The sequence below is a fragment of the Dermochelys coriacea genome, chromosome 1 (genome assembly GCF_009764565.3).
Source record: "Dermochelys coriacea isolate rDerCor1 chromosome 1, rDerCor1.pri.v4, whole genome shotgun sequence".
In the NCBI taxonomy this organism is placed as follows: Eukaryota; Metazoa; Chordata; order Testudines; family Dermochelyidae; genus Dermochelys; species Dermochelys coriacea.
This window is the reverse complement of record NC_050068.2, coordinates 267496437-267520043: the sequence shown is the minus strand read 5'-3', so window position 1 is coordinate 267520043 and position 23607 is coordinate 267496437. Positions and strand designations below refer to the sequence as shown.

Sequence of the window (23607 nt, the reverse complement as noted above, 5' to 3'; positions counted from 1 at the left end):
AGCCAATCACTCAGACAAACAAGTCTGCTTGTTTACAATGTCACCTGAAAGTGAGAACAGGTGTTTGCATGGCACTGTTGTAGCTGGTGTCGCAAGATATTTACATGCCAGATGAACTAAAAATTCATATGTCCCTTGATGCTTCAATCACCATTTCAGAGGACGTGTCCATATTGATGACGGGTTGTGCTCGATAATGATCCAAAGCAGTGCAGACCGACACATGTTCATTTTCATCATCTGAGTCAGATGCCACCAGCAGAAGGTTGATTTTCTTTTTTGGTGGTTTGGGTTCTGTAATTTCCGCATCAGAGTGTTGCTCTTTTAAGACTTCTGAAAGCATGCTCCACACCTCATCCCTCTCAGATTTTGGAAGGCACTTGACATTCTTAAATCTTGGGCTGAGTGCTTTAGAAACTTCACATTGGTATATTCTTTGCATTTTGTCAAATTTGCACTGGAATGCAAAATTCTTAAAATGAATAACATGCTGAATCATCATCCGAGATCGCTATAACATGAAATATATGGCAGAATCTGGGTAAGACAGAGCAGGAGATATACAATTCTCCCCCAAGGAGTTCAGTCACAAATCTAATTAAGGTGTTTTTTTTTAAATGAGCATCAGCAGCATGGAAGCATGTCCTCTGGAATGATGGCGAAGCATGAAAAGGCATAGGAATCTTCAGTGCATCTGGCATGTAAATATCTTGTGACACCAGCTATAACTGTGCCATGCGAACGCCTGTTCGCACTTTCAGGAGACATTGTAATTAAGAAGTGGGCAGCGTTATGTCCCGTATATGTAAACAAACTTGTTTCTCTTAGCTATTGGCTGAACAAGAAGTAGGACTGAGTGCACTTGTAGGCTGTGAAGTTTTACATTGTTTTGTCTTTGAATGCAGTTATGTATCAAAAAACCCCTACGTTTGCAAGTTGCACTTCCATGATAAAAAGTTTGCACTACAGTACTTACATGAGGTGAATTGAAAAATACTATTTCTTTTGTTTATCATTTTTACAGTGCAAATATTTGTAATAAATAATATGAAGTTAGCACTGTACACTTTGTATTCTGTGTTGTAATTGAAATAGAAATATTTGAGACCGGAGAAATCCCAACAAATTTAATAAATGTCAATTATTCTATTGTTTAACAGTGCAATTAATCGCGATTACTTTTTTAAATCACAATTAATTTTTTTGAGTTAATCACGTGAGTTAACTGCGATTAATCGACAGCCCTAATAAAAAGACTATGAATTTTATTATAGTTTATGATTTGTTAACAACTTAATAAAATATACTGGCTAATATAAAATCATGTTAATTTCCAGATTTTTCCTCTATAACTAATTAAATTGAATGTTGCATATACTATTTAAAGAGATTACTCAATTATACCAAGCCATTAGCAACATAATAAATACATAAATTGGGAGTATAAATTTATGAGTTTGTAAATCTCAAAGTTTAATCCAGGCTTTCCATTTTCGCAAATGAATCTGCTATTTATGACCTGTATTTGCTTTCAAAAGCTATCTGAAGATTATAGGTGGAGATTACCAAATATGTAATTAAACTGTAGAGTCAATATCATTTTCTGAAAAAGTCTGAACATGACTCCATATTGTTAGTGGCAATTTGTTCCACCTCCCTCAAAGCTCAGTGTTTCAGTACAGGAATCACACTATCCCTTATTTTACCCACAAGTGCCTTACTAACAATTATTCTGGGGATTATATATCCTTACTGACTTTCTGTGTGGTCCACTTGGACAATGTTGTTTGTGTGAGAGAGAATATAGTAAGAAACATTCACTTTTTGTCCAATTAGTGTTGTAGCCAGGCAATTTTGAAAGTACTTCATACATTCTATCAAATTTGCAAGATTCTCTGGTTCCATGAGTTTTTACAAAATCACTTATATTCTTATTGGATATAATACTAATGTAATCTCTTTGGATAAGATATTTGTTTTAATGGCCATGGCAAAAAGGTCCAAAGCCATAATAAACAAAAGATGATACTGGAAGCATCCTTGCCTTACATCTATTGATATCTGAAATGGTGAGAAACTATGCCCCAATCTTGCAGTCAGACTCTCATAGGCAGATTCCTTGAGCCCATGTGGATCCAATTCTACGATCAGGATCAACATTAGTACACAGAATAGAAGCTGTTGGATTTATCTAAAATAAATGCATACTATTAACCAAAAATTATGCTTTTTGAGATTAGCAAACAAATTCCTCTCCACCCTGTCTAATGCCTTCTCCATATCCAGCATCATGATGACAGTGAAGCATGAATCTTTCATGTGCCACATTAGCTAGAAGAGACCTCATTAGTTAGTATTCAGAATTCATTCTTTTATAAAGAACTTCAGAAATTATGTCCTAATTTTGGTGCCAGCTCCTCCATTAAGCCCATAAGCACTCTTGCAATACTTTAAACACAATGTCAATGAATTATATTAGATAGTACTTTGTACATCACTGTAGGTCTCTACCTTGTTTCGGTATTAGTGACATTTCTACTTTATTCAGATACATCAAGAAAAGCATATTATTGTCAGCTTCCTTAAATATTCCCAACAAGACTGGGGTTGGCTGATCATTGTAGATCTTGCAAAATTCTGAATAGCATCACCCAGAATCTTCCCAGGACGCAACAAGTGTACAGCTGCCAACATTCCCTCCTACCTTACAAGCTTTTCTAGAGTCTCTGGCTCATCTTCAGCAATAAAAGCCATATCAAACCCCTCTAAAAATGTGAGTAAGCTACAGTCACCATTTATTTCTGATTCATAAAGTTTTTTTAAAAATAAAGAATACAAAAACTCTCTAGTTATTACCTGACAAACTACGTACAAATCTGCCATCTGATGTGATAATGATGGGTATTATTCACGGTGCTTGATGAGCATTGACTTGTGCCGCTAACAATTTTCCTGCTCATTTTTCATATTCATAGGTTTTTTTTGAGCCTGAACAAAACACATTCAGCCTCTCCGATTGAGATCGTATTTTGCACAAGCCAGTTTAATCACCCGGAGCTAAATACCTTTTATAGGCATCTGACAAATGCTGCCCTTTTGCCTCAAGTTGTCAAGTATGATTTTTTAAATCAATTTTATATCTTAGCCCTCTAAAATGCAAACACAGCTCTAAAACGCGAGTTTCATGCTGTAGTAGATGAAATTACAGAACCCACATTTTACGCAATGACATTGCTTAAATCCCATATGGGGGTTGGGGAAGAGGGGAGAGTGGCAGGGGTACTTAGGAAGTACTTTGCTAAGACTTTTTTAGCATGTGGCATTCTTCTCCCCTCCCTACGCATGCCCTGCCAGCTCCAGTGGCTGGCACATGTAGGGGGAAGGAAATGATCTCCTTATCTCACTTTTGTTTGGGGGGAAGGAATGACTGAGCCCAAGAGGCCACAATCTCCATCTAATTTCTCCTCTTTACATGGAGGGGAGGAAAAGATTAGGGCCTTGACAGGCTGCCCCTGTCTATTCCATTTCTCCATTTCATATAAGGTACATCAGCTGAGAAAGGCCACCTTCTGCTTATCCTTATCACTGAAGATGGAAGGACTGAGCTGTGTGACACTACTAGTATTTAAATCCCAATTCAGCAAGACATTTAAGCACACACTTTGTTGAATCGGGACCCAGGAACCTTGATTCCTCATATCCCCATATCCAGAAAAGTCTTTCTATTGTCTAGAGAGACCCTGGGATCCAAAGAATATATCCTCTCAAATGCTCCTGTAGATCTGATTGTTTAGAATCTGAATGATTTGGTTGTGCAACTTTAGGGTTTTTTAAAATTACTGGTAGTGAAGTAGCCCCCTTACTTTTGTGCTCACAGAATTGGTAGTAAGTATAACATAGTGCCCGCTTGGTGTAGTCAATATTTAAGGAATTCAGATAAGTGGACACCTGTGTGAGCCTAGTGTAGAAACAGGACTCTGCCCAGATCCAGATAAGACTTCTTTTTCAAAGGCAAAGGCATTCTATTCTGTCTTCCTGTTCCTACAGAGATTTGAAGCAAAGGCAATAAATCTAAAAGAACAGCTTTTACTATCTCCCAGTTCATTCTGAGCAGGATGAAAGTCCTTAAATTCTTGGATGTATCTCTCAATATAATTAATAAAAGCATCTTGGGCCAGGACAGAAAAATTTAATCTCAAAATACCAAAGGTCACCTTATAGCAGGTGTGGAAAGAAGATAAGGAGAGTGTGCTGTGGTCTGCAGAAGGAGAGATGTTGTAAGAGAAGTCATCTGAAATTGAACAGGCAGCCATAAAAAATAAATCCCATCCAATCCAAATTATGTGGATGGGAGAAAAAAGTAATCCTTCTCATGGGTGCAGTTCTTGCCAAATGTCCATAATTCTGGATGAATGCAAGAGCAACGATAAGCTCCCAGAAGCAAGCAATCAAAAATTTCAGTGGGAGCGCCATGTTGAAATCACTTCCAGAAGCCCCTGAAGAGTTTTTTCCCAACAAATTCATCACCTGACTTACTAGGATGTAAAACCTGAAAAGGACAATGGGTGACCAAAAAAGGGATCCCTAATAAAACAGTGGTTCTGATCTCTTTTATACTGCAACCCCATGTTACAACATACACAAGAGAGAGTGGTTGCCACTCCCTTGGACCTGGTGCTTGTGACCCCCAGGTTCAGAACTAGAAACACAAACAACTAGAAAATGTACTGTAGGGAATAATCCAGCATGGGCAGGGGATAAATCAGATCACATACTAAGTAGGTTATGTCCATTCCTAATTTTCCTGATTCCATGAAGGGTTAAGGAAGACTAAGACACTTTTCCTCCTGATGGGTCTTTTTCAAACTTGTGCATCTACTGATGGGAAGATAACATTCATCAAGGGAATATCAAAATTCCTTGTAACAGAATAAGGCCAAAGGTAAGCACCACAAGCCACACTAAGAAAAATTCCAGGCACCTAATTTTCACAGATCCTTTCCCGAAAGCAAGACCTGCCAGACTCCATAAAGAATAACTAACACTTAGTTCATTTATAGCATAAACTTAAGTATGTTACAAGCTTAGCGAATGTAAAAGGAAAAATAAGAGTTAAAGGCAATGGGCCAAATTTTGTTCTCTGTTATATCAGTGTAATCGTTCTAACTTTAATGAGGTTGTACGAGTGGTATCCGATAGAAAATCAAATATACATTAAATGTCACATTTCTTAGTGCATTTAAATTAAAGCAAAATAGAACCATAATAGAAGAATAAATAAACCTAATGGTGCATAAAATACAGTAATGAGCATAAGTAATGTAACAGGGTTAGGACCCAGGATGGCTTAGGACTATTTGATCCCTCTAAATCACAGATGTCAACAGTTAGGCTATACCAATGGTCCGCAAACTTTTCACGGCCATACACCCCCAATCCCTGTCCATGCCCCCACCGTGAGCTTGGTCAAGAGGGCCAAGGCTGGGGCTGTAGCTCGGGGTGGGTCTGGGGTTGGGAGCGGAGCTGCGGCTGGGGGCTGAGGCTGGGGCAGAGTTTTGGCCAGGCTGTGGTGGGGGCTGGCAGCTGGGGCCACAGCCGGGTGTGGAGCCACGGCCGGGAGATGGGGCTGCGGCTGGGGGCGGAGCAGAGCTGGGGGTGAAGTGGGGCTAGGTGGTGCTCTCCCTGCCCCCTGTGGGGACTGGCCAACAGTTTGGGAACCACTTGGCTACACACAGAGGGAGAAATTTTTGAATGCCAGATATAATTTCCTTCATTAAAAGATTTTTAGATCAATGATTTTTTTTGCCATTGACTTCAATAGGAATAGGAGAAAGCCCAAAGAGTAAGAAGAACAAGTAGGTGAAATCCTAAACAAGAAAGATTCTATTTTCATGTGAATATTCTTTGCAATGAAAAATAAGACCATCAGCAGAATTTTGTCTAAACAAAATGTTTTAAAAAGAGTTTAATTTTAAAAAGCAACAGAATACTATTTAATTGCATCAGTTCCATATAGTTTACCAATAAAGCTAAATGTTACTGTCAGGGAAAATCTAAAATTCCTATTCAGCTGATTTTCATAAGATTCATCTTCAAGGAATGTAATTTAAATCTGAATCAAAGTGATGGCACATTTTAAACACTCATAAATTGACCATAGCATATTTATAATTATGTTGATGATGTTCTGAGTGGAGTCAAATATAATAAATTTATTGAGGATGTCATATATTACTGAGGTGCCAAATTCTGCCCTCAGATCTGTATATGCATATTTCTGAAAAATAAAGTTAATACTGAGTTTGAGGGGCTTAAAACCTAAATTATAGATAGTACACTCTCCCTTTCTACAGCCTCCCAAAAATCACACATTTGTGATTGTGGATCCTTCAAAAAGGGGTGAGTTTCCACCAAGAGGGGGAGTTTCTAATGCGAGTTAGAATTATTAGTATGCAGTCAGCTGAAAAAACACAGATCTTCAGGCAATTTATAAAGCATAAATTACTGTCAGTCCTTAGCTAGAATAACTTGTGTGAAAGCCTGTGTACTGTAGATATGTGACCAATAAGGAAATGGTTGTCTGACTGCATGAGTTTTACACATTCTCTAGCTCCACAGCAGATACAAATGCTAAATCTAGCACTGAAGAGGCATCATGCACGATGCCGCTAAGATCCATAAATCAATGAATGCATTATACTCATCCATGCACGCAGTTTTTCATCTGCAATAGATTACTCTGTACTTATGTTCTTCATTATTCTTAACCACTTCAGACTAACATGTGTATGAGAACACAGTTGACTGTAATGTGCACAATTGGATAGATAGTGTATAGCTAAGCTGTCTAGATTTTGTTTCTAATAGTATCATGCCTGTTGGATCCAAATTGGGCTTCCTAATAATTTCTTTAAGCAGACAAAATGAGGGACTAGGTCAACACAAAAACTTGCTCTTAATACTTTGCAAATATCTGCCATTTTTTCCTGTAAAAGGGTAGAAAAGAATTTATCTCCATAGGCCTGATCTTTAAAATTTTAAATATGTGAGTAGTTTCATTAACAGAATGAGACTGTTAATGAAAGTAAAGTTATTCATATGTTGAAGTGATTGCAGGACTGTGCTCTATATTAGGAAATAATGACTTTGTAACATGTTAATAAATTATTCACTAGTATATATATTTCCATTTAGTAAATTGTATTTATATTACCATGCACAAGCCATAACATTAATGAAATAAAAAAGGTTTATTCTCACTAATGTGCATGCTCAAATGTATGAAAAGTACTTTGAAATATTTTTCAAAGAATTAATAGCAAACATGGCACACAAAGCAAATATATACACATCTTTTAGCCTTAGTGTGATAATTGAAATTTACATAAAACATCTATTACTTAAAATCAAGATCAAGGGCAGAATGGACTTTCTGTTAAATACCAAAGTAATTTCAAGGAAAATAGATGGATAATGTGGCATTATAAAGTGGTAACTTTAGTTCACTCAACAGTATCTACTATTTCAATTATTAGACATGAAAATATACATGTATTGACTTACCCTCATCTTTGCACAGGCATCCTGTGTTGATTCTGTGCCTCTAAGCTCTTTTACCAGCATAGAACCTAAATACTAAAATAAGAATACATTCAATTTTCTGTAGTTAAATCCAGATCAAAGAAAAATCTACAAAAGACTGCTAAAAAGCTGAGAAAACAAGAATAGTAGTAGGTATTCTAAATATTATAGGATTTGGATTTTTTTACTATATACTTTTGAGATACTGGAATTTCAAATGGAGGTTGTTACTCCATATTCTGTATAAAACAGGAACATTTACTAACAAATTAATTTAGAGGGAGAACTTATAAGTGGTACTAGCAAATAGTTCCTCAAATTAAACAGAAAGCACACCAGAGTGCCATCTTAAAAAACTGCATCTAATTGCAAAACAAAGCATTTACCACTTTTTTTAAAGCAGCCATCTGCAAAAATCACATCACTGTATATAATTATAGAGTTGCAGAAGACAGTAAAGCTAAGGCTATGTGCAGCTGATGTGAGCCAATCAATATGCACAGATAGTTAAAATATACTGGTTTCAGAGTAGCAGCCGTGTTAGTCTGTATCCGCAAAAAGAAAAGGAGTACTTGTGGCACCTTAGAGATTAACAAATTTATTTGAGCGTAAGCTTTCGTGAGCTACAGCTCACTTCATCGGATGCATTCAGTGGAAAATACAGTGGGGAGATTTATATACATAAAGAACATGAAACAATGGGTGCTATGTGTATATGGTAACACCCATTGTTTCATGTTCTCTATGTATATAAATCTCCCCACTGTATTTTCCACTGAATGCATCCGATGAAGTGAGCTGTAGCTCACGAAAGCTTACGCTCAAATAAATTTGTTAGTCTCTAAGGTGCCACAAGTACTCCTTTTCTTTTTTTAAAATACACTGTTTCTAGGCCTACAGTCAGAGAATCTCTTTAAAGACTTCAGTTCACACCTGTGTGCCACAGATATACGGACTGAAAAAAGGCAAAAATGTACACTTGTTTCAGGATAGATAGTAGTGGAGTACAGTACAGTACTGAGGGCCATTACCTGGTGCATTACAGCTAAGATAGAAAGGTAAGAAAGCCCAGTGCAACTGCATAAATATAGGGTAGTCTAGTTTATTCAGTTAAGTATTGTAGGTTATAAAATAAATTGAAATTGAAGCATATAAGCTAAACATCTGTGATTCTATCTAAGTCTTGGATCAAGTCCCAGTTAGGGCCTGATTCTGCTCCAGTGAAGTGAATGGGGGTTTTGTTATCGACTTCAGTGGAAGCAAGATTGGGCCCTTAAGGTAGAACATTCACATTGGAACAACCTTTGATCTAAGAACATTTAAACTAAAGCATATAGTCTTAGGGTATGCTTACACTTAAAACTGGTACCTATGTGTTGTACTGCTTCAGTGTAGACACTCACTATGGCTATGGGAGGAGTTATCCCATCGCTGTATTTAATCCACCTTCCCAAGAGGCAGTAGCTAGATTGATGGAAGAATTCTTCCATTGACCTAGAATTGGCTATACTGGGGGTTAGTCTGGTATAGCTACTTCTCTCAGGGGCATGGATTTCTTACACCTGATGTAAGTTTTCAGTGTAGACCAGCCCTCAGCTAATGTCTTTCTGTGCTCCTTTTTCTGTTATAGGCCAGGTCAACACCACAAACTTACATCAGTATTGGAAAAATCCACACCCTTGAGCAATGCAATGTCGATGGGTGGGCTTCTCCAGTTGACACAGCTATCGCCTCTTGCAGAGGTGGATTAAGTATGTTGGCGGGAGAGGCTTTCCTATCTGTGTAGTAGCGTCTTTACTGAAGCGCTACAGCTGCACTGGTGCAGCGAGCTGGTGCAGCATTTTAAGTGTAGACTCACCCATTGCTTATCTACAGTTTGAGCAAGATTTGGGCCTCCCTGTCTGTACAGGCCCAAGGAGAGGGCACACAGGAACTGACCCTCCTCTTTTGCTCCTGTGCTCTGCCCCTGCACAATGTGGGGTTCTTGTGCTGCTCTGACAGCAAGGCACAGGCACAGCCACTTAACATTTCCTCCAAAACTTTTACATGGGCAGACAGGCATGGAAAAAATGTCTTTTTCCTCATCAATTTCGAGCCCGTGGCAGAAGGAGGGCAAGAGAGAGAAGGGAAAGCCAGTCCCAACCCCCAAAGTGCTATTAGACATGCAGCAGCAGGCTCAGCTCTACCCACTAGAGACCCTGTGGGGCTAACTGCTACTGAGAAGGCTCTTCACACCAGCTGAAGAGCAGAGGTGGCCAGATGCTGCCTGCAGGAGAGCCAGAGGGATGAGAATCCAGCTTCCTTCTACTGCCTGTGCTCACAGCAAAGGGGATGAAGAGCTCCCGCCCCAAAGAAGGCAGAGGACAAAGCACAGGTGGCCAGGTGCGAAGGAGAAGGAATGGTGCATCCTCTTAGAGAGTGACAACAGCTTGGGCTCCCTGAAGATTTTGTCACAGCCTCCTGGAGCTACAGCTGAGGCATTGCACCTTTGCTCCACCCCAAATGAGAGCCTGTGTATAAAAAGAACATTGGTACCCCATGTGTTTTAATATCCTATCTTCTGACTGATCCTGCAGGGACAAAGAACTCATGATCCTTGGTTTATGCACATTTTCATATAGTGCCATGGAAATAATGGGCAATGGTTATATTTGATTATGATTTCACTGCTGGATCAAAGCGCAAGGTAAGATGAGCTTTGAGAGGAAAAGTTTCATTAAACACAAATAGCTGTCAATTAGTAAACTTTGTAAGGAAAAATATGAAAAAAAGCTGAAAAGTGAAATGGATTTCATTTTTTTGTCTGATACATTTAGGCTATGGGGCCATGAGCCCTTGAAATTTTACCGGTGTTTGTAACATCTTTGTAATAGATAGCTTACAATTTGAAAATTCTATTGTGGCTGAACTTGTGTGCTGTGTGTATAAAACCATCAGTTTATAAGATTGGGGAACGTGGCATGGTCACAGAAAGCGTGCCATTTGCTTTCATTGTCACTTGGATAGCCCTGTAGCCTTTTTCTGATGGCATCATTTCTCAGTTGCTATAGATACATGGCCTGTAATACATCAGAGAGCCAAAACAAAAAAATATTTCTGATGTTTACTTCTTATTTATTAATTATGGAATTGTTTCAGAGGAAATACCTTGGTCCATTAAAAATAAAGAACAATCTCCTGTTACTTGAAAATATTATAAATTAAAAAAATCTCAACACCGTCAGCATTTAACATGATCAGAAACACATATATATGCAATCTATTAAAAACTAAAGCACTGATTTTACCAATACTTACAAATGCTTTATAATCACATGACTGGAAGATGAGTTTCTCTGGGTGATGTTGCCAATACTGTACTGGAGTTGATGCTGTCGCTTCGTTAGGCGGTCGTAAGGTAATTGAAGGTTCTCCCCAGTCTCCTGTCTGAAAATCATATTTATTCTAAAAGTAACATAGGTTGCAGGCAAATCTGCTATAAAGTTAGCTCTCTATTGCTGCATCTAATTTACATTTATTGTGTACTTACTATCTCTATGTTATGTAAATAATATAATATAATAAATGAATACAACTTGTATAATACTTTTCATGGTTTAGTTTATAATCCAAGAGTCACCTTCTGTACAGTTCGGTGATGCTTGAACTTAATTTGTTTACTTTTTGAATAAAATAATTAAACACTTGAATTCTTCAAAAACATGATTAAGTTTGAAATATATGTATGAAAATGAGAGCTCTTGAAAAGCCATAAGATACAGAAAAATCCCTCCCATTCATAGAAAAATAATTCTGCTTTGTGTTTTGCAGATTTTTCTACACAGCTAACAAATTTCCTATTACCCCAATTTATGTCATTAATTGGTAATATAATATGTATATTTTCCCAAACAATCCAAATAATTCAGACTGTGATATGATTTAAATACTTATCGTCTACAAACATATAAGGCTAAAAAGCTAAATATGCTGTTGTAATTAGGCACAATTTCACTTCTTAGAAAGCAAAAAACAATTCTGAAGAGTAAAATTTTGTGCCAGGGCAGTGAGCCACCACCAGCTAATCAAAGACAATTTGTTGCCACCAACAATCATCAACAATTCACTATGGAATGAGGCAAATTCATAATATGATTATTTTTCAGGTTAACAAAAAATAGTTATAAGCAGACCTTTGAATGCCCAGTTGCCTAATTTATTGTAAATGTTTTGTGTGCATCAGTTCTCTTTGATGTGAATAATTCTTACTGTTCTATAACATTTTAAGTTTCTTCCTATTATCCCCCAAATTTTAATCTCCTGAGCTAGGAGCTGTGTTTTTTTTTTAATTCATTTTTTAAATCATTATAGTTTATATTATTCTTTCTTCTTTAATCTCTCTACCTATACATTTACTTTGATCACCTTTTATTGATGTCTGCCTGTATATTTAACACTATTTCCTTTTCACATTCACACTTAACATTTGTATTAATGACTACCTTTGTCTCTTTCTGTTACCCTCTTCTGACATTTTCTCAGGGCCAGATATGTCTCCAACCCACTCCAGGATAATCAGTGGGTTTGCAGTTTTCTCCTAAATCGTTTCATCAGGGTCATTGTCTGCGCCCAGAGGAAAAGGTTGTAGAGGTCCAGTCCAAAAGGCCATCACAAACTTGATGATTCAGACATGGATGTTCCCCACCATGTATAATTCTGGGGCTACGATCGACCTTCAGAAATTCTCTCTTTTTCTGCAACCGATTTCTCTCTCTCTCCATTTTCCTCTCCTATGTGATTATTTTCTACTTTGATTTGTTCTACCATTTTTTCTACCACTACATCTATATGTACCATCTGCAATATTTTTTTTCAGTTTGGGTTGGAATTGGCAACAAATTGTTGGCAGTTAATTAACGTAATTTAATAGAAAAATGGAATTGGGTTAAGATTCCTTTTTAAAAAAGGTTATGGAAACACTTAATAATTGATGTAAAACATATGGAAATATTCTAATCAAAGAGCGATTTAAAAGTCTAGCAAACCACCACCTTATCAATTAAACCAGGACAGAGTAAACAAAACAAGGATGGTACATCCATTTTCATGTGTCACACAGTAGTGAAAGGACATAAACTTGCACAACTTTGCAATGAAAAGCAAGAGGTAAATCTGGAAACATCAATATTACCCCGCCAATGTGATAACTTAAAGCAAGCGTACACATCATAAAACAAGTAGAAGCCACTTAACACCAAGATTATTGCTCCCATCCACAGATGGTACAGTACAGTAATTCACAACATTTACATTTTCGAAGGAAAGCTGTGTTGCCACTGTTCCAGGTATGGCACATTGTGATATGTTCAGAGAATATTCACCCTCTTTTACAGAAATGCTGATTCAATATGATTAAAAAGAAAAGGCATCGATTTGGAGCCTGATTTTCTTCTCTCTCAATTCAATGCAGGATTTCCTAACAGCTAAAAGGAGAGCAGGATTGAATCCTTCAGGAGAGTTTATGTCATCCCTAATAGTCAATTGTTCAAGGGCCCCTAGATGTCAGAACACTTGAAATCCTCTTACCTTATTTCAATAGTGGCTTTTAATGAACTAAAGATCTGCTGGACAATTTATAGGAGGAAACTGTTCTGCCGTGGGCGGGTGGCATGCCTCATGCATTTAGCAAAAGGACATTGCCATGGACCAGGCCTGATAAAAGAACAGATGGAGTAAAGAAGCCATAAAGATAACACCTTTGATCCTTGCTTCTTGAACTCTGACTATTTCAGGGATCTTAATAAGGTAGGAACAGGAGCCCCATAGTAGAGATGACACTGGGTCATGTCTCTAGACCCCCACGCTGCACTGGTCCTAAGAGGATTTACTCCCATACACAGAGGACAGATAGCAGTCGGAAATTAAATGAGGAGTCAAACAAGTAAATGAATTTACAATTTGGACTATTTTTGCACAAAAGATATTAAAAGTAAAAGTATCAAAAAAAACCTTTAAAAGCTGTTCAGGAACCAATATTTCAGTCCGTGAATGGAGAGCAGTGGCAGGAGAAACAGTGAATATTGCTAACAGACAGGTCTAATGTATAAAGGAGCTAAGAAGCAACAATCTTGAGGAAATAAGAAATAATCTTCAGATGAAACAATAAAGATCAAGTATGACATACTTGCAGAGGGACTGTACAGATACCATTCCTTTGTATTAATCACTCTATTAATAAGTACAATCATAGAAACAAAGACTCTGTTCCCTTTCAATTTAGATAAAAAATAATTGATAAAATTACCATAAAAGTGCTTGGGACTAGAATGGTGGATCTAAATACATAACACAGCTGAGAGAGCTACAGAAACCTGCTGTTACTGACAGACTATTGGAGTTGAAGACCTTTTGTGTATTCCAATCAGCATCTTCTTGTAGAGATAGCAACTACTAAGAAATGCTGCAAAAAATTAAGCATTGTATGTGTGGATAATTTTTGATTGATGAAAAAAGAAGGCATGTTACCCACAGAGCCCTGTAATGCTCTTTTGTAACTGTATCATATGTTCTTTAGCATTCAGCTGAAGCTAGGTTTTCATCTCATTTCTTTTTGATTGCTTCCTACCAAGCTCCTTATAATTTTAGACAACGCTATTGCCAATACCCACTATTTCTCCTAAGTCAATAATAGCAGTTACTATTTGAAAATACTTAGACTGGAACAAATATGCATGCCTGTATAAACAGAGCAGTAGCCTTTGTCTATCCTTACTCCATCATCTCCCTACTGATTTTCACCTTCACTTGTCCCATCAGGTCTAAAGTTAGATTGTAAACTCTTCAGGATGGGGACCATGTCTTTCTATTTATTCTGTTGGGTAACAGGGCAGACTCTACAATCCTGTGTAGGAATAAAGGGCTTTTCTGTTGAGTCACTAAAATGCTGTACTGAAATTTAGGACAATTATAGCTGAGTCATGTTGGCAGGGGAGTCTAGTTAATTCCATCCAGGATATAAAGGAGTGGAAGCAGCTCTTTGGGCAAGTGGAGATCCTAAAGGGAAACTGTAGGGCTTGAGGAGGAAGCTTAGGCTTAAACGTTTGAGTTATGAATAATGAAAAACCTGAGGGGTGAGTTTGGATACTAACTCATGGTCCATATATTGAGATTCAGGCCATTCACAAGTACCCAATGCATTTTCAGCCACTATAAAAATAATACAATGGTCTCCATTTGTAAGCTAAGACCCTGGACCTACCATATTTAATTTAGTTTTAAATAGCACATATGTTCTTATAAATCTTTTGATTTCAGTACTTTTATTTGTAAGACCCAGAGATAACCAAACAACTAAATCTTTCATATTACAACAGACCATATATGTGGAGGTGATATCGCTACGATGAACTGGAGACACATGTGATAAATTTATTCATTGCATGTCTTTAGTTTGTCAAATACCAGAGCAATTTATCACATGCCCACTAGTCTGTCTCCTTGGGCCTTATTTTAACATTCCATACCACTCCCTGCTCCCCCCCAGCTTCCAACAGCTACTGTGTTGTTTGTTTGTTTTCCCTAAACTACCCTGAGAGAGAAATGTTTTCTTCTCTTCCTTCCTACAAATATGGATTTTCCCCTCACAAAATTACTCCAAGCCAAGTCCAGTGGGGCAAGATTCAATCCTTCATCAGTGATGGATTTTCTAGCCATAAATGTCAAAGCTTTGAATTCAGGTATCATATTCCTACAATACTTTATACCACTGGGAATGGGGAGACTTCCAGCTTCCCAGTGGAACACACCATTCTTGCTTCTCGCCCTAGAAAAGACTGATTTATTGAATATTAATTAAGTGACACCGAAAAAGTAGATTAAAACTATAAGGCCATTTTTAGAATTGCTGCACATACGCTATTTTTAATTTTTCCCTCCTGCAGTTTGACTCAAGGTAACTAAGGAATCTGACTGCAGAGACAGAGATGTCAGAAGTAATCCCCAAACAATTTTTATAAACTCTCTAAACCATTCATAATCTCTTTCTAAAATATGGAAGGTACAAAACTTGACATAGAAAAGCTAGAGTAGGCCTGTTTTAAAGGGTTTTGAATTTTGTTTTTTAACTGAGACTATTTGTTGTAATTGTCCACCAGTAAAGCCAGGTGCCTTAGTTCCAGCGCTATGCATTAGTTACCAGGACTATAAACAGGAGCACACACAAGACAGCGCTTTTAGCTGAAATTTTAAATTTTTTTGTCCCTGGAGGAATTTTAAGTGTTCTGTGGACCAGCCAAAAATCTAGTTCAATTTTTTTTTTTAAATATCCACAGTCAGAAGATAGATTTCCTATGGCCATTTCAGAACCTTTCAAATGTTTGTTTTTTGAAACAAAGGTAAATTTTTAAATGATTCAAAAAGTTTCTTGGTATGCTTGAAGAAACTCTAAAATTTTCTAAAGAATGGTAGCTGAGATATCCTTCTATCACAGAGGTAATTCAAGATGCCAGTCATGTCATGTGTATGGGACCTTCATGAGCCTCTTAAAAAGTATCATATATGGGGAAAACGTAAACTATTAACATGCTGTTCCATACAGCATGTTACAGATAACTTTTTACTATCACTTGAATGGCACAGGTTTTCACATAAATTACACAAATTTGGGGCATTATCAAGGTCACATATAATTCACAAGAAATGGCTTACTGCCACAGCAAAGATGGCATCATCTCAAAGTTCATCAGTTAGGTATGAGGAATGTAGATCCTACTTATTAACAGGAAGGCTGATGTATAAAACAGGGTGCACAAACTAAGCAACTTACACATTCTTGCTTTAAAATAAATGAGCAAACAAAAAGTGCTGGAACAGACATCAAATCTACCATGAGGTAAGTTTTAACTTAACTCTAGAACTAAAAATTCCTTCATCTCCAGTCACACAATCAACATAAAACTAATCATACACCATGATAAATGAATGTACATACACATAATCCCACGCATCAGACGACAGTACAAATTGTTTTCCAATTTCAACATGACACCCATATATAAGTACTAATAACACCATGGCAACACATTACACTTCCATACAGTGACAACGTAGCCATTTATTACAGCATCTTACATTATGAACCTGATGCATCGATGAGAAAGGAAATCCTGCATTCTGGTTGGTCCATATCTCACAGACAGAAGACTGCTAATATAAACAGAAAACTGCATCTCATCTTGCAAATATTAATGCACTACAACCATCAAAAAGCAGGAATAAGAGTATGAAAAGGAAAAGATTGCAACAACAGTTTAAAAATGGCAGCACTTGGAGTCAGTTTTCATTTCTTTGTTGACAAAACATTTTTTGGACTTACTTAAAATATAGTTTATTTAGAGACTTCAGAAGAGACTTCACACTGCGTATATAATAAAAATAATTTTGAAACTCAATGGTGAAACCCAGCTCTGTAAATAGAAAATAAATAAACAAACAAAAATAAATAAATGGGAAAAGGTGAGAGAGGAGGCAAAATGGGTTGCTTTCAGTTTGTTTTTTTACCAGTCAAAAGGCCAGTTGTGTTTTGGTTTTTGAGTTACATTGGAGTGAGAGGGTTCATAGAGATTTTTTTGGGTGGGTGTGAAATCAGAAAAAATTAGTAATAGTGAAATAACTTTAAAATTCCATATGCATTGTAGCTATTAATAGAGGAAAATGAAAGAGTAAAGTGAAGTGATCACCCACCATTTCCCTCCAACAGTAATTCCCTTTCATTCAAACATTTAGGGCCCAATACTGCCCTCTACTGCATCCCTCTGAAGTTAATCAAATGGGCAGCATTGGTCTCATACTGTCCATCCAATATTTTACAAGAAACCTGCATTAACAACAGTAAAGTAAGGATCATATTGCAGTAACTGTAGCAAAAGCAACAGAACAATATAGGCATAGCGTCTGTCAGCCCCTTTTGAGTATTTCCTTAGTGGGATGCTATCGAGAAAAGCCACTGTGACACAACAAGAAATGCTAAGATAACATTTCATAGTAGCCAAGCAACTAAAATAAGTGCCAGACGTGGGAACTGCCCACAGTATCCTGAGCTGGCAGCAACAAAAGGCATTAAACACATGAGAAATGCAACTGCAGCCTCTAAAATAGCTAGCAATTAGTACATCAATAGTTTAACCACAATATACACAGCATAGCTGGCAGCTAAAGACAACACCAAGAATTTAATATCAGTGTCCAAAAAAGTTAGCATTCAAATAGACACAACTGGGTGCCCTTGCCCTTACCTTTTGCTGTTTGAAATCTGGATGCCTTCTAGGGTGACAGGCTAGGTCACTGTTAACATTCTGGTGACTGGCAAAAGCAGATGGGCTTTCTCTGGGCTAACCTGCAAGTCCTCCCAGGTTGGCTGGTAGCAAACTAGTATCTTTCACTTGTCTTTATTTCCCTCCAGTTTCCACAGATATTTTTTTAAAATGTTTTCTCCCCCCATAAGTATCTTTTAAACCCTTCCGTATCTGTTGTTCACTTTTTGGCTCCCCATTTTGTTTTCCAAAAGTCACATCTCCTGGCTCCGTATCCCACTGGAGACTTTAATAATTTGAGTTCCAGGATCCACAGGACACTACACTTTGATGTCATGAAATATATAATGAAAACATAGCCTTGACCTTTCCAGTTTCCTTCTTGTCTATCCTGATTCTGCTATCCATCAAACATATCCCCACATCTAAGGACATTGCTTCTGGCCCTCCTGTCCTCCTCAGGCTCACCCTGCGACTAACTATCTTGAAATACATTTCCCCAGTAGCAGGGCCAGGTGTTAATGCAACCCCAAATACTCTTCTCGCCCACATATTCTTAAGCTGTTTCACAGAGTATTCTTTCTGGTCACTTGATTCCTCTTTTTATCTACCCCATATTCTCAGAACTTCTCATGCCTACTCTTCCACTGAAGAGGCACTCCAGAATGACTTTCTGACTGCCTGCAGTGACACTTGGGTGAAGGAAGGGAACTACGCTTTTGCAAAACTAATATATTTATAGTGCATTAGTAGTCTATAAAGGTACTTTTTACAGTTAATATTAATTCTCCTAAAGAATTACCTCAGCCCAGCTTTACTCTGTGTAATGGAGTACAATCTTCTGTAGAACATACCTCATTTAGCAAGGTGTTAATTGAGTTCTGATCTGGATAAAATGTTCATAGTGATTAACAGCTTGATCCTGAAAAAACTTACTACCAGATGTGACACTGATTCCCGTGTATAGTTCCAGTGAGCAGGCTACCCACAGTAATCAGCCATACACCCAGTAGTAAATATTTGCAGGATCAGGACTTAAGAGAAATTATTTTTTTAAATGTAAAAGTTCTGAAAAGAGGCACTAAAGTGATTTAAAGAGCATTCTATGACTATAGCAACATCCAGTGGGATGCAGCACTTCTCATAACACAGTTCTGTGCTACTGATGTTTCAGTGGATAGAAAATTTAGGCACAGCGGAAAAATATTAATGTTATAAAGGACAATGGGTTTTATGCAGAAATCAAGATTTTCCTGCCACTGAAGAAAATAGTATTTAGCATTTACTGTATACATCTTCTGTGGCTTCAAAGTGCTGAACAAACAGTAATCAATGAAGTATCAAATTCCCTAAGAAAGCAGCTAAGTAAGTTTGCTTTTTTCTATTTTGAATATGGAGAAACTGACCGAAGAAGAGAGATTGAGTGACTGTCCAAGGTCACAAACTAGTAGTGGGGAAGTTGGGATTAGAATTCAGGAGCTACCAATTCCCAGTCCCCAAGAACATGCTACCTCAAAACAAGAAAAGAACAAAATGTATAGCCACCCTCCTATCTGAACAGTAGTGTACACAAACAAAAAACTTGGCCACTTAATACCAGGGACACAGAGCTCTGTGAGAAAAGGTTATCAACTAGCAACATTTTGCAAAGGGATACTGTGAAGGACAGAAAAAATGTCATCAACTATTCCGAATAAATATTAATACATGCACAAAGAAATAAATGCAAACTATTAACATTCAAACAAAACAACAAAACATGCATATTCATATGAAATCACAATCCCACAAAATAGATACAGACAAATCAAATATACAGGAGGTTCCTCAGATCATTGTCCCATTACAACTTGGGACACTTTAGAAGAATTGTGTTAAGAAACTTCCATTGCTTCTGTCAACCTTGCTTTAATTTCTTACTTTCATAAAATATATTCACACAAAGAAAAAAATATGACTAGCTTTTTTCCCCCCTGTGAACTTCCTCTGTTATTTCAGACATCCATTGTTCAGGTAATGGCCAATCATACCATAGAATGTTTGAGCACTTCACTCTTTCCCAGTTTTCTTTTAATCTACTCTCTTTTTTCCTGCAGTTCAGTATTTCCATAGGTGAAAAAAAATGGCAGCCCTGCTCTCTAAAACACGTCTAAAGCTTGTCTGAGAATATTCTCATAAATCCTGAGACACATCTGTACTGGTATAACCAAAATATTGGTGCAGAGTGTAAGTGTTCTAATAAAAATACTACTTTTACCTGTCACTTAGGTCACGCTTTTCATTAGATTTATAAGCACTTCACCAGCCTCTTTATCTCCATTTTACAGATGGTGAAACTGAGGCACAGTCCAAGTTGGACTTGTCCAACGTCCCACACAGGAGTCAATGGCAGAGTCAGGATTAGGACCCAGGTCTCTGCATTCCAGGTGCCCTATCTGCTGGAACAGCAGTACCCAACCAAGTTATGAATCATTCTAACTCAAGCTAACAGGGGAGAACAGGTGGAGAGGCTGAGAAGAGAAAAGATTGTACACTTTTCTCCCTTCTTCTTACTTCCCTCATAAACATCACATATGGAGTTCAAGACAAACAGCTCTTTGCCCCCACCAAGTAGAGGCTGCATCTATTAAAACATGGAGAGTGAGCTTGTAATATTTTAAGAACTTGGGAAAGGCAACCACCTTATACCATTTCTGCTGTAACTCCATCCCTCTACCCTCAAATAAAATGGTAAATGTTGGAATTCAAAAATGCTTTAACCTTGGCTATTAGACAAAGTGGCTGAGGAAATATCTTTTCTGGGACCAACTTCAGGTGATCTGAAGAAGAGCTCTGTGTAAACTCAAAAGCTTGTCTCTCTCTCTCTCTCTCATCAACAGAAGTTGGTCTAATAAAAGATATTACCTCACTCAACTTGTCTCTCTAACATCCTGGGACCAACATGGCTACCACAACACTGCATTAACTTTAGCTACTCGTGAGAGACTAGACTCCTGTAGACTTATTCAAAGAAGGATCTAATTCACCCAGCTGTAATTACAGACACTACACATCTTGCTGAGCCATGGCATAAATGAACAATGCTCAGTGCTTGTGATCTATGGGGAAGCTTCATGGTTGCACTAGTGCACGGGCGGATGGGAGGAAGCTTGCAGCCCCTTAATTCAGCATCTGTGTGTGTATGGGGGGGGTCTCTCTGTGACTGAACATATTTTAGATTTAATTTTGGTGAGTAGCGAGGACCTCATAGAAGAAATGGTTGTAGGGAACAATCTTGGCTCAAGCGATCATGAGCTAATTCAGTTCAAACTGAACGGAAGGATTAACAAAAATAAATCTGCAACTAGAGCTTTTGATTTCAAAAGGGCTGACTTTCAAAAATTAAGGAAATTAGTTAGGGAAGTGGATTGGACTGAAGAACTTATGGATCTAAAGGTAGAGGAGGCCTGGGATTACTTTAAATCAAAGCTGCAGAAGCCTGTATCCCAAGAAAGGGGAAAAAATTCATAGGAAGGAGTTGTAGACCAAGCTGTAGATGAGCAAGCATCTTAGAGAGGTGATTAAGAAGAAGCAGAAAGCATACAGGGAGTGGAAGATGGGAGGGATCAGCAAGGAAAGCTACCTAATTGAGGTCAGAACATGTAGGGATAAAGTGAGACAGGCTAAAAGTCGAGTCGAGTTGGACCTTGCAAAGGGAATTAAAACCAATAGTGAAAGGTTCTATAGCCATATAAATAAGAAGAAAACTAAGAAAGAAGAAGTGGGGCCGCTAAACACTGAGGATGGAGTGGAGGTTAAAGATAATCTAGGCATGGCCCAATATCTAAACAAATACTTTGCCTCAGTCTTTAATAAGGCTAAAGAGAATCTTAGGGATAATGGTAGCATGACAAATGGGAATGAGGATATGGAGGTAGATATTACCATATCTGAGGTAGAAGCAAAACTGAAACCGCTTAATGGGACTAAATCGGGGGGCCCAGATAATCTTCATCCAAGAATATTAAAGGAATTGGCACCTGAAATTGCAAGCCCATTAGCAAGAATTTTTAATGAATCTGTAAACTCAGGAGTAGTACCGAATGATTGGAGAATTGCTAATATAGTTCCTATTTTTAAGAAAGGGAAAAAAAGTGATCCGGGTAACTACAGGCCAGTTAGTTTGACATCTGTAGTATGCAAGGTCCTGGAAAAAATTTTGAAGGAGAAATTAGTTAAGAACAGTGAAGTCAATGGTAAATGGGACAAAATACAACATGGTTTTACAAAAGGTAGTAAAAGTAACAGATTTTTTAGATAAAGGAAACATAGTGGATCTAATTTACCTAGATTTCAGTAAGGCATTTGATACTGTGCCACATGGGGAATTATTAGTTAAATTGGAGAAGATGGGGATCAATATGAACATCAAAAGGTGGATAAGGAATTGGTTAAAGGGGAGACTGCAATGGGTCCGACTGAAAGGTGAACTGTCAGGCTGGAGGGAGGTTACCAGTGGAGTTCCTCAGGGATCGGTTTTGGGACCAATCTTATTTAATCTTTTTATTACTGACCTTGGCACAAAAAGTGGGAGTGTGCTAATAAAGTTTGCAGATGATACAAAGCTGGGAGGTATTGCCAATTCGGAGAAGGATCAGGATATTACACAGGAAGATCTGGATGACCTTGTAAACTGGAGTAATAGTAATAGGATGAAATTTAATAGTGAGAAGTGTAAGGTTATGCATTTAGGGATTAATAACAAGAATTTTAGTTATAAGTTGGGGACGCATCAATTAGAAGTAACGGAAGAGGAGAAGGACCTTGGAGTATTGGTTGATCATAGGATGACTATGAGCTGCCAATGTGATATGGCTGTGAAAAAAGCTAATGCGGTTTTGGGATGCATCAGGAGAGGTATTTCCAGTAGGGATAAGGAGGTTTTAGTACCATTATACAAGGCACTGGTGAGACCTCACCTAGAACACTGAGTGCAGTTCTGGTCTCCCATGTTTAAAAAGGATGAATTCAAACTGGAGCAGGTACAGAGAAGGGCTACTAGGATGATCCGAGGAATGGAAAACTTGTCTTATGAAAGGAGACTTAAGGAGCTTGGCTTGTTTAGCCTAACTAAAAGAAGGTTGAGGGGAGATATGATTGCTCTCTATAAATATATCAGAGGGATAAATACAGGAGAGGGAGAGGAATTATTTCAGCTCAGCACCAATGTGGACACAAGAACAAATGGGTATAAACTGGCCACCAGGAAGTTTAGACTTGAAATTAGACGAAGGTTTCTAACCATCAGAGGAGTGAAGTTTTGGAATAGCCCTCCAAGGGAAGCAGTGGGGGCAAAAGATCTATCTGGTTTTAAGATTCTACTCGATAAGTTTATGGAGGAGATGGTATGATGGGATAATGGGATTTTGGTAAGTAATTGATCTTTAAATATTCAGGGTAAATAGGCCTAATCCCCTGAGATGGGATATTAGATGGATGGGATCTGAGTTACCCAGGAAAGAATTTTCTGTAGTATCTGGCTGGGGAATCTTGCCCATATGCTCAGGGTTTAGCTGATTGCCATATTTGGGGTCGGGAAGGAATTTTTCTCCAGGGCAGATTGGAGAGGCCCTGGAGGTTTTTCGCCTTCCTCTGTAGCATGGGGCATGGTTGACTTGAGGGAGGCTTCTCTGCTCCTTGAAGTCTTTAAACCATGATTTGAGGACTTCAATAGCTCAGACATAGGTGAGGTTTTTTG

At 37.9% G+C, this 23607-nt stretch overlaps 1 protein-coding gene across 14 annotated transcripts in view; it reads right to left on the bottom strand.

Annotated features, from left to right (window-relative positions):
• ANKS1B (ankyrin repeat and sterile alpha motif domain containing 1B) overlaps positions 1-23607 on the bottom strand; it is a 740833-nt gene that overhangs the window by 34305 nt on the left and 682921 nt on the right. For 6 of the 14 annotated variants that reach the window (XM_043491643.1, XM_038369975.2, XM_043491656.1 and 3 more), the window contains 3 exons: positions 16690-16764; positions 10879-11007; positions 7564-7635 (listed from right to left, as the gene is read on the bottom strand). In XM_043491643.1, coding sequence (XP_043347578.1) covers positions 7564-7635; positions 10879-11007; positions 16690-16764 — 276 coding nt within the window. The remainder of the gene's footprint in view (positions 1-7563; positions 7636-10878; positions 11008-16689; positions 16765-23607) is intronic. The other 8 variants (XM_043491691.1, XM_043491639.1, XM_043491670.1 and 5 more) reach the window with 2 other exon arrangements.